Source organism: Coloeus monedula (genome assembly GCF_965178545.1).
Source record: "Coloeus monedula genome assembly, chromosome: 18".
In the NCBI taxonomy this organism is placed as follows: Eukaryota; Metazoa; Chordata; class Aves; order Passeriformes; family Corvidae; genus Coloeus; species Coloeus monedula.
In genome coordinates this window covers 3724697-3736683 of record NC_138798.1, presented here as the reverse complement: position 1 = coordinate 3736683, position 11987 = coordinate 3724697, and the positions used below count along the sequence as shown (strand labels likewise).

General features: G+C 45.0%; 1 protein-coding gene across 6 annotated transcripts in view; it reads left to right on the top strand.

Annotated features, from left to right (window-relative positions):
• CLIP1 (CAP-Gly domain containing linker protein 1) overlaps positions 1 to 11987 on the top strand; it is a 61718-nt gene that overhangs the window by 44917 nt on the left and 4814 nt on the right. For all 6 annotated transcript variants that reach the window (XM_082293239.1, XM_082293237.1, XM_082293234.1 and 3 more), the window contains 4 exons: positions 68 to 205; positions 1268 to 1374; positions 4131 to 4251; positions 8681 to 8733. In XM_082293239.1, coding sequence (XP_082149365.1) covers positions 68 to 205; positions 1268 to 1374; positions 4131 to 4251; positions 8681 to 8733 — 419 coding nt within the window. The remainder of the gene's footprint in view (positions 1 to 67; positions 206 to 1267; positions 1375 to 4130; positions 4252 to 8680; positions 8734 to 11987) is intronic.

Genomic DNA, 11987 nt, shown 5'->3' with positions numbered 1-11987 from the left:
TTTTGCTGTCAGAGTTCCCGTTGGTACTAATTGGGGATTTTTTTTCCCCACCTCCCTTTATATCCAGGTGGCCAAACTGGCAGAAGACGTTTTCCAGGCAGTGGAGCAGGTGACCAAGGAGAAGGATGCCATTCACAAAGAAAAGATTGAAACTTTGGCCTCTTTGGAGAGCTCAAGACAGACAAACGAGAAGCTGCAGAATGAAGTAATCACATTAAATGCTTTTCTGTGAAAAGTTTTGCCTGGTTTGTGAGAGCAACTGTTGAATTATAGAGAATTGGATTAGGCAGGAGAGGATTCTGTCATTTTCCCCTGTGAAAAATCACTGGATGAGTGCAGAGTGATGGAAAATGCACGTGGTTTTATGGTCAGGATTATTTTGTATTTTGCACGTGGTGTCAGTCCAAGGTGCAGCAGTTCCTGTTGGGATCTGTTCCCAGGCTGTGTCTTCCCACCACTCTGTGCTGCTCCAGGGCCTGAGGAAGGGGAGGATGCCCTCACCCTTTGGTCTTCTGCAGCTCCCATAGCACTGGGAGTGAACAGCTGGGCTGCCCTAAGTGCTGGAACGGGAACGATTTCCAGCAGGATCTGCCGGCTCGAGAATTAGAAGTGGTGACGTTCATATGGGAGGGGTTCCCTTTCTGGATTAAAAAAATCCACAAGGTCCTGTAATGCCATGAGAATGGCTGCAGATTATCTGTTATGTAATATACTGTGGGGCTGGATGCAAGCAAATCAGGTCCATGAGCTCGTGGTGTTACCATGGGGGACACAAGCTCAGGAAAACCATGTCCAACATTTGTCCCATGCAACAAGATCTCTGCAAGGAATTCATTTCCTGTGGGTGCAGGCACAGCATTCAGCCCTCCTGAGTCAGAAAATAAGGTATGGAAAGCAGAATTTATGAGTTATCTTAGAGGAATAAAGATCAAGGGAGCAGCTGATTTTAGCAACAAGCTTTGCATTTAAAGAACAAATAATGCTCTGAGTGCTGCAGCAGTTAATGGAGCTGAGATGCTTTGGGCTTTACCTTGGGGTGTTGACACCACTGCTCTCCAGTGGACTTGGAATTCTTTGTGCTGCTCTATTTGAATGCAGAATGTCTCATAAAATTTGTTGTTGGACAAACACGTCAGTCCAGACAGGCTGGGTTAATTTAGGGGCTAAAGATGGAAAAGGAGGAGCTCAAGCCCCCATTTGGCTGAGTATTGTTTCCTGAGAGCAGGGTGGTTTCATTGGTGTAATGAGGGGTTTTTTTCTCTTTAAGTTGGACATGCTTAAACAAAACAACCTGAAAAATGAAGAGGAACTTAATAAATCGAAAGAGCTTCTAAATCTGGAGAACAAGAAAGTGGAAGAACTTAAAAAAGAATTGTAAGTATTTCAGTGTTAAATCTGTTCATTTTTGTGGGCACATGTACCTTTGATTTTTTTTTTTTTAAATTGTCTTTCAGCACCTTTCTGGTATCCTCACTTATAAAGCAGATATTAAGCTCAAAATTAAATGTGTGGCATGTGCAAAACTTGACATCAGAATGTTGCTACTAAATTGCTGAAGGGAACTGAAGCAAATCCTTGGAGCATAGTTTGAAATAATTTGTTTGGTGGAGGGTTCTGCACCTGAGGGCATGAGATGATATTAAAATCTTTATTAGAAGAGAATTCTGTTTGATTTAATTACAAGTACACTTGGAGTGTTAAGTGGCTTTGTTCATAGAATATTTGATTCTGCTTCTATTTTTCATTGATGGCTTTATGAAGTTTATTTCTGTGTCCCTACTGTGTATTTATTCCTAACTGGTACAAACCAAATCCTATATATGGAATGTAAAACTCAAGTTAATTGTTGGTTATTGGAGCTGCTTCACTGGAGAAACAATATTTTACATACTACAGACTCACGTTGTGTAACATTGGACACAAACAAATAAACTGAAAGCATTTGATATAAAGTAATTTTCCCTGTGGAATATCATTGTAGCAAAGCTTTTGCTGTGCCACAGGGAATAAAGATCCCAGTTATTGCTGCTCTGCCAGTGGCTGCACATCCCCAGCTCTCAGAGGTGCCATGCATTAAACCACAGACCTCTTTCCACCTGTGCTCCAAGAGGAATTTCTTGGCTCATGGGGTGAGAGCTGGAATCTCGCTGACAGCTTAAGAGCAGCTTTGACTAATTATTATTATTGTAGTTCCATTTGTCATTTTGTGACAGCTCTGAGCCACTGACAGCTCCAAGGTGACACTGGGACACAAGGGCCACCAGCTCACAGAATTCAGTGTCTGGCTGTGACTGGCAGTTTGTGCTGGTGGCTTTGGAAAACCTTGGTGATTGCATAGACCCCTTTGAGAAAAGCAGGATTTCTTTCCAGGAGCAATTCCTGCCTCAGTGCTTGTGGGAAATGCCAGAGCAAGTGATTGCTGGTTGCTCTAATGAAGGGATGAGTAGACTCTGATATGGTGAACAGGCAGCAGATACTGGGCTGTAATTTGCCAGGCAGAAATTATTTATAGGAGATGCTGCCTTGAAAATCTCCAGCACCAAATCAAGCACCTCAGTTCCCAGGACCCTGATCACTCTGGAGAGGTTAATTCTGTTGTTTCTTAGACTGCTGCTGAACGTGGTCTCTGATTATCAGAGCTGAGACCTTGGGGAGAAGGGGAAGCTTTTCTAGTTTTCAATTGATCTTTAATAGTTACTTTGTACCCATCAGCAGGGTGTGGTTTGAGAGCACAGCTCAGGGGTGAGCTGACGGTGAGGAGAGCAGAGGGAATGTGCTGACGGTGAGGAGAGCTCCCACGGGAGCTGGAGGAATGTGCTGCCTTTGGAGGCAGGGGATGTGACAGGGACAGGGTGTCCTTTGGGAAAGAGCCTTCCCTGCAAGGCTGGGGTGAGGGAAAGCTGCAGTGCCGTGGGTGCTCCCAGGGCCATCCCTTGGAGATTCCTTGGCACGAACACAGGAGCACTTCAGGCACGCTGACCCCAGTGTTGGGTGTGGGATTTTTATAAAGCCCTGAACCATCTGTGCCTTAATGCCAAAAGAAGAAGGAGAAGGGGTTAGTGCTCAGCACGGAAAAATAGTTAGAAATATGAGATGGGAGCAGTTTGCTCCAGTTCAGGGGGATCAGGGTGGGAATTAGTCAAGGTGAGACCAGGTAGAAGAAATGACTGAGAAATCAGAGTCCTGTGAGATGCTGAACGCAAAAGTAAATCAGACTTTTGTCTAAATCTGCCCAGTAAGAGACAACAGATCCTTGTATTTTGAAGTGCTTGAATAAGTTTCTGACTTATTCTTCTACTTCCCACAGTTATAAAAGTATTTTTAATATTCCAGTCAGGGTTTAAGTCTGTAGTATTGGTACACAGGACTACTGAGACTCCTTTTTTAAAAAACAAAACAGTAATAAAAATTACTATTCAGTGAAATTAAGGGTGTCTTTTGTGCTTTTCAAAAGATGTAAAATCTTAAAGATTTTGTGTTAGTCACTCATGTTACAGCTAGCATGCAAAATATTTTCCAAAATCTGTTACAAATAAATGTATTTTAAGGAAACCACATTCATTAGTAGCAACACAGGCTGATGAAAGCTGCAAAGTCTTTTTTTCTTCAGCTTTGTTTTTGTCTCATTTGCAATTTAGTGTCTGTTAAAATAATGGAATAGATGAGGTTTTGCTTCCTGTGATCCTGCACTTTCTTGTATGTTTGGATGTCAGACCTTGCAGGGAGTAGGAGCTCTAAGCTGGGTTTTTTTCTTGTTGCCTTTTTTTCCTAGTTTTCATTTTCTTTTTTATGCTTTTAAGCAATTCTGTTTTACCTCTGGCTGCAAAGTTCCCTTCTGCGAACAGTCCAGGCTGCAAACATTGCCAACCCTCTGGCCAAACCCTGTATTTCCAAATCCCAGCCTTGCTGCCCATGGGAATTCCCGACTACCTGAACCACTGCGAGGGGAAGGCTTTGTGCAGCCGCAGGGTTCACCCTGTCCCTGTGTCCCCAGGATTGTCACTGCTATTCCCGATCCCTCAGCCACGTGACCCTGATGTATTTTTCCAAGCTGTGAAGCCGCCTCTCTCCCCCAGTTTTCCCTCGCCTCTCCCGTTCCTATGGTAACGATGCTCTCTGTGTGCTCGCAGCGAAGCGCTCAAGCTGGCAGCGGCTCACAAGTCCCAGCAGCTCGAGGCTCTGCAGGAGGAGAACGTGAAACTGGCCGAGGAGCTGGGCAGGAGCAGGGACGAGGTCTCGAGTCACCACAAGGTAGAGCGGCCGCAGCGGGCGGGTAGAAGCTCCGCCGGAGCTCCGGGGCTGCCCCGGGGAGCCTTGTGCTGGAAAGGATGAGTGGTGCTGGGAACGTTTGGAAATAAATTTGGAAGCCACCTGCACGGGGAGGTTGGAAGTGCAGGCTGACAGAAGGTTATGTAACCCGGGAAGGATACTTGGGAAGGCTTGGGAATGAGCATAAATTAAACGTGCTTTAGCCAAGTGTATTAACAGAGAGTTGCTATTTCTGTCGGGAGTGATTTTGTTATACAACTGTGGAAATGTCCATCCACCTAAGGAAATGTAGCTTTTAAATTCTTATTCCTGCTTTCCCCACTGAAAACAAAGAATACTTAGGATGTATTTCAGAATGCTGTGTAAAACTCCTTGGTTGGACTTGTGCTGTGCGTGTGTCTGCTCAAACTTCACACTGTGCTGCAGCCAGGCTGTGGGTCCTGGGGAACAGAACCCCTGTAAGGTGCTTTTTTGGTGGTACTTTATTTTTTTATTTTTCACTATTATATCTGAACACATTGTTGGAATTTTAAAATATGAGCAAGTTACTCAGCTTGTATCACTGGTACTTGCCAAAAGGTAAAATAGATTTACAGCCCCTAATGTGGTGGGTTTAGTTCTTGTGGAGCAGTTCCAGTGACAGGCACACTGTGTAGGAATCTTGGGAAGATCATCCAAAAGCAGGAAGGTAGGAGACCAGGGTTTGTGTCCTGCCTTTCTGAGAGAGCACCTGTGTAGGGAGGGGATCCTGTTCTCTGTGTGTCTTGGTTTGAAAGACAAGTGTTTGCTAAGGAAGGCAGGAGCCTCCCTTGGAATGGAAAATGTAAGCCCCTTCCCTCCAAATTACTATAATTTTGAAATTAAGGGGCTTTCAGGCAGTTACATGAAAAGTAAGAGTAACAGTTCTCTATTAGTATATAGAATAAGGCAATAATACAGAAATATTGGCTTAACCTGACAGAGCCAGGATATGACCTGACACCCTGCCAGGCAGGGTGGTGGTACCAGTCCAATTCAGGCATGGCTGCAATCCTCTTTGAAGTGATAGATAAAGTTCTGTTGAGGCAGTGATCCTGTAGAAGTGTCTGATCCTCCTCTGAAGGTCTAGTGGTGGTTATGTAGCTCTTGTCCTCTGGGAATCCAGTAGGTAAGGGCTGACTGTGTTCCAAACTCCAGATTATATCCAGGTGGGAATGCTTGGCTCCTCCCCCTGGGTGGGGCATCTCACAATGGGATGACCTAATTCTGTGAGTCATGGGGTGAGTCCTTAATTGCCCATTAAACAGAGATTGCTCCCAGCTGGTGTTATCAGGGATGAGTCATGGTAGGAGATAACGAACACTGCCCCACCCACTTTTGGATGGGCTTGTGAGGATGATAAGAGAATACATACCTTTGGTTACATCTTACACTGTAACCTAGGTCACCCTGACAGGGCACAGACTCTTCCATGCTGCAGCAGGCTTGATATTTTTAAAGCCAACAGGCTGATTTTTATCCAGGGGTCTGTTTGGAAGTCCTGAGGATGGGTGACTACAGCCCTGGCCAGTTTGTAAATCCTTTAGCTACTGGCAGGAGTAATGCTCAGACTCCTTCATCCTCAAGAGCCTTTGGCGGTGACGAGCAGAGTCCCAGACGTGTGGGCTCAGCACTGACTCATTCCCCATCTGAGGAGCGGAGGGGGGAGAGCACATCCCAAACAGCCACTGGGAGCTGCTCTCCACTCCCACAGGGTTTCCTAAATTATTGCAGAGTCTTTGAGGCAACCTGTTATTTCCAGGCAGAGTTGTAACTTCAGAAGGATTTGGCAGCACTGCTCAAATCTTTCTGCATTTTGACACATGGAAAAGCCCTGAGAGAAGGGACCCCTCGGCCCCCGAGCCATGGGCTGGTTTTCCCCCATTCCATATTCTGTAAAAAATCCAGTCCGGGTTTTCCCCCATTCCGTACTCCGGCAAAAAATCCTTTCCGGGTTTTCCCCCATTCCGTATTCTGGGAAAATCCAGTCCGGGTTTTTTCCCCCCCATTCCGTACTCCGGGAAAAATCCAGTCCGGGTTTCCCCCCCCCCATTCCGTACTTTGGGAAATATCCAGTCCGGGTTTTTTTTTCCCCCCCATTCCGTACTCTGGAAAAATCCAGTCCGGGTTTGTTTTTTTTCCCATTCCGTACTCTGGAAAGCTCCAGTCCGGGTTTTTTTTCCCCCATTCCGTACTCCGGGAAAGGTCCAGTCCGGGTTTCCCCCCATGCTGTTTCCTACCGCGGGATTGCCCGGGAGCTGCACGTTGTGCTCCCAAAAATCTGGGCAGTGGGGAGGAAAGCAGAACGCAGCAGAGCTCGGGCTGCAGAGGCTCTGTGCAGGTACCTGTTAAATGCATCAGGAAGGGGCAAACACGGGATTGGGAATTTTGAGCTGTTGTTATGGTATCCACATAAATTCTAACAGGTGTGTTGTCAGTTGGGTTAGAGGATCCGTGGCTCCTTTTGGCACAGTTTGCAAAATCAGTGGATCCTTGAATGATTTATCTGGACATCTAAAGGTTAAAGTGTCTCGCACCAGAGATGCTGAGGGAGCTTTTCTGTATTGATCCGTAAATAATTAGCTGAGTGTAATTAGTTAAAGAGTCACATTCAGATAAATACTGAGCTCAGGGAACTTTCCTGGCTTCGAATTATTTGTTGTGGCATTTTGGCAGCCTCAGACCTGCCCAGGCATTTGAAATTAATTGGAGAAGGTGTAGAAATACCCAGCAGCTCAGCTGGCCCATCTTTTGTTAACATGTGCAAGGTCTGTTCTGAGGGTGCCGAGTGTGACTGTAGAGAAATGCCAGTGCTGGCAAAGGACAAGGAATCCCAAAAAGCAGCTGGGAAGTGTGATGCACAGGAGATGTGTCCCCTCACTCTGGAGATGTGCAGGAGGAGAGGGGCCTGGAACCCAGGTGTTAGAACGAAGGTCTGGAGAAGCGGCCGAAGCTGCAGCTGCCTGGGAGTCACATTTCTCAGACTTGTCATATTCCTCCCTTTTTCGTCACCAGTCTGTACAGATGTCAGGGGTTCACACAGGCTGCCTCAGGGCAGGAAACAAGACAGAAACTGGGAATCAGGGGATGCTCTGGTGCTGCTGGTGGAACTGGATTTTGACTGTGTTTGACCTGCAGGAAAAATGTGCCCATATCCCCATAGTGCCTTGGCTGCTCTGTTCTCCCACAGTGGTCACTTGCCTTGAGAGACACGTCTTGATTTGCTTTAAGAATTATTTATAGAAGTCTCTCTACACCCTTCTAGTATCTATTTTTCATATCAATAAAAGCTGTCTGATTAAGCCCAGTGAAATGATCCTGGTTCATCCCAAACCTGGAATGTTTAACAGCACTAGCACAGGGAAGGAGAAGGTAACTTGTCAGGAAATGTGGAGGAGATGGCTGCTCTCAGTGAGCTGCATTTAGCTGAGCTGGGGGCTGGCTGGCAACCCACCTGCTCAAGGAAACTTGTTTAACACCTTCTGTGCCAAACCTCAGTATCTGCAAAGTGCTGAAAGAATTCCCTCCATCAGAGACAGGAGCTGTTGTCAGGGCTCTGAGGTTTCCATTATAAATGTATGTGTTCCTGACCTTGTGGATGAACCCTGGAAGCTTGTGAAATCCCAGTGGAAACTGTGCTCAGGGAGTTCTGATACAGACAGTTCTCAGCTGTAATTGCTGGCTTTGTCCATTGAATAAGAAGGAAGGAGGAGATGGTGAAAAATAATTAATTTGCCTGAAAAATACTTGTTTTCTTAATCTTACCAGAAGCTCAGTTGCCCCACTGTTTCTGTGTTGGGCCTTTGCAGTTTTGTTGGTTTGTATTTCCTAACCCAGTTTGGACCCAAGAACCAACAACAATAATTTCAGTTGAAGGCCTTGCTGGTTTTAAGGCAGTAAGAGTGACCTCGCTGAGTTACAGCTTCAGGAAGTGGTAACAAACACCAGCCCAAGAGCTTTGGGATCAATAATTTATCTCTGAGTAACGGGGCAGTAACAAATACGGATCAGCAGTGCAATGATCCAGCACAGCAAACCCAGCAATTCACCAGTGCTGAGCTAAAAGTAATGGCCAGGCACACAAAGGGTTCTTGGGGTGTGTGGGGGCCCTGGAAATATCCTTTAACACTGGTCTCACACCTCTGCTGTGTGCACAGGACATGGAAATGCTTATAAAGCACCACCAGGCCCTCAGTAGCTGATGTTTTGGTCACTGAACAGTTGGTGTTTGAGTGCATGTGCTGTGCCAGTAGAAAATCTGCTACTTTGAGGATCTGGGGGCTCTGCAGCCTCTCCCACTTCTATTTTATGATGATAATGATGCTCTGATATATTATACTAAGGAAACAATCTGTAGTGTATCAACTGGAGTCTGTCTGTACTTGTGTTTCAGCTGGAAGAGGAGAGATCAGTACTCAATAACCAGTTATTAGAGATGAAAAAGAGGTAAGTTGTTCCTGCTGATGTGTGTTAACCCCACAGTCCTACAGAAATGTAACACAAAAACACTGCTAAGAGCTGTTCTTTTCTGTTGTGTCATGGTTAAAAGTGCTGAGTTGTTACACTCATTGGATTAGAGATGGAACTGTCCACGTTTGCTTTAGTTCCACACCTCCCACGTTGTGGTAATTCTTACTTGCAGTGATCAGTTTAATGTTTGGTTTTAGTCTGCTCTGGAATGTTGGATTGTCCCTTGGTCTGATAAAATGTGTGTGCACAGATCTGACCCGGCAAGCTCTTAAGAAATAATGGACAATACAGTGATGCTGAGGAGGGTTATTAGAGGAAAAGGGGAGAAGGAAAGAAAAGTTACTGGGCACTGACTTGCTGCTCTCATGGTTTTGGGCTGTCGAGTTCCTTGTGGGTTATTGCAGTTCATTCAGCACTGCTTTTAAATGCCAGGAGATTTGTCCTGGGTGACTGGGGCATCCCTTTGTAAACTGCTGCTCAGGGAAAGGTCCCAAGTCACAAAACTGAGTGTCTGCAGTGTGTGCATGGGAAGCTGATCGGCCCCTGTGCCTTGAGAGAAATGGGGGCTTTCCAAAAGCTGTTACATAAATCTTTAGAAAACAACACAGCTCCCCACGACACCTCTGGTGTTCCAGGAAAAGCAAACCAACCCCTGTTAAATTTTCTGGCTTTATAATGGTCACAACAAAGAACAGTGAGTGGCACTTGGGTGTTTATGCACATCCTTGGCCACTCAGTATTATCACTGTTCCCTTCTTCATTCCCTGACAGTGTTCTCTGGGACTGTTCTTTTCCGCTGTTCCAAAGGACAGCAGGCACATGGGGTGTTTCCCAAGCCAGTGCTTCCCCAGGGAATGTCAGAGTTGGATCAGCTGAACCTCCAGCTTTAACCAGCTTCATGAGCTGCATCACCAGCCTGTTACTGAACATGTTTTAAAATGTGTTTTCAGTAGTGTAACTCCTGGAAGTCACTTGAGGAAAGGAAGGAGGGAGTGGGGACCAAGTCATTCAATACTTTCCAGCAGTTCTGTTTCACAGAGAACATTTTCAAAGACAAACTCTGTCTAAGTTCTACAAAGGAAGGTGTGTGGCTCTGATCTGATCTTCCTTCTCCTGTTTTACTCTGGGTGAGCTGCCTGAAATAATCCAGACACTTATGAAATCAGTGAAGTGAATTTTACCATGACTTTACCTTCAGTTGGTTACACCAAAATGCCCCAGTTTGTGACTGGCTTAATGACGTTGCTCAGCAGTGTTGAATAAACTGCAATAGAAGAGGAAAATGAGGAACGGGAACAGGGGAAAATGAGGAATAGGAATAGGAACAGGAATAGGAACAGGAACAGCCTTGCTGGGGTAAACTGCAGGCACTGGGGCTCCGAACGTGTCAACATGTGGCACAGCTGCTAATAAAAAAGTTAGGCTGAATAAAGAGCTAATAAACTAAAAATGATGAAAAAAAGTCTCTAAATTCCCAAATTCCACAGAATGTGGTGATGGGAAGATGATGATTTCCTCCTTTTGCCTTAAGAATTCAAGCTGCTGAACAAGAGCCATCTTTGTGTTTCAGTTAGGTCAAATCTCTAGCAATGGTTTTTTCACCTTCTTTCCACCCCCAGGAATTCTCTCCCTCTATTTTAGCATCCCCTCATATGAAATAGTCCGGCTGGGAGTGCCAGGAGTTTGGTGTTTGTGGATCATGGGGGGTTCTGTGTTGCTCAGCTCGTTGGGTTCAGTGTGGGTTGCTGTCTGACTGTCTTTGAGCTTCGCTATTTATCGATACTCATTTCATTCCTCTCTCTTCCCTTTCCTGCCCTTGCTTCCCTTGCTATATCTGTGTGTCTTTAATGGTAAGACTCAAGAAAGTCTATCCACGTTACAATAAATAATTTACTTTTTTTTTAGTAAAGTTGTTGTACATATTTTGGCTGCCTTTGTCCCTTGGTGTCTTGCTTTTGTTTTGTAAAACACTCAGCTCTATATATATATACATATATATAAAATGAAAAAAAAATCTATATATTTTTTACCAAAACAGAAGAGGCCCTTGGTGCAAATATTGTTCTTCCTTACAGTATTTTGCATTTGTACTCCATGTTTCTAACATGTGGTTCTTGTTATCTTGCATTTTTAAAGCTTACCCAGTAGCACTTTAAGGTATTTGCTTCATTCTTAGAATTTCTTATTTTTGTAGTAAGGGAAGAATCTGGGTGATTTGTTTTCTAATGTTAAACCAAAACAAACCTCTTTCTCCCACCACTTCCACACACTGCTCAGAACATGGTTTGAGCTTCTCAAGAAAGTGAAGTTTTAAAATGGTATCAAAATGAAAAAGTAATTTTTATGACTTTTTATTACTTTTATGGTAAGCAGATGTTTTGGACTTGAATTGACAGGAAAAATGTTTTAGTTCACCAAATCAATTTTTTTTTTCAAATAAAATAAATCATTTCCACAAGATTTTCCTTGCAAGCTCTCCCAGTGCAGGTATTTCACATTCAGCAGCTGCTCCTTGGTTTGTCGTGTGTGACTCCCACTGCACACGATGCTCCCAGCATCATCCACTTCCAGCAGCAGCCAAGACTCTGCCTGGAAGTGAACTGTGATCCATCCACACTTAGGGATCAGCACCTTTGTTAGTTGTAGCTTCTCCACTTCCAGCATTTTTGGGTCTCCCACTGGAGCAGCTCCTGGAGAGACTGTCTTGGGAAAGAAAACCCAAAGCTCCAGCACAGGGACCTCCTTCCCCTCTTGTTTTCTCTCCTCTTTTCTTCTCTCCTTTCTCTCCCCTTGTGTTTTAGCATTCGAGGCTCCTGTATTGAGTCTGTAAATATTTTATTTCTATTCTTACACCCTGTTTGCCTTTTTCAACCACCTGTGTTGTGGTGGTTGAAGCCGAGCCCGACAAATGGCAAATTAACCATGTTTGTGCCAAAAGCATCTGTTTGGTCCTGATCTCTCAATGAAGATCTGACCAAGTGGAAACATTGGCTCAATCACAAGCTCTTGAGCATGGGCTGAGTCCCTGGGGTTTCCATCTGCCCTTCCCCAGCTGTGTGCACGGCACAGGGATGCTCGGGAGAAGTCTCGGGTGCAGCAGAGCTTGTGAGCAGCAACTTCCAGATGTGATTCCCAGATGTCCTCAGGGTTTACTTCCCAGCAAATCCTGGATTTGCAACTCTTCTCTGTCAGCAGCACCCCGTGCACTTGGTGGCACATTCTTTCCTACA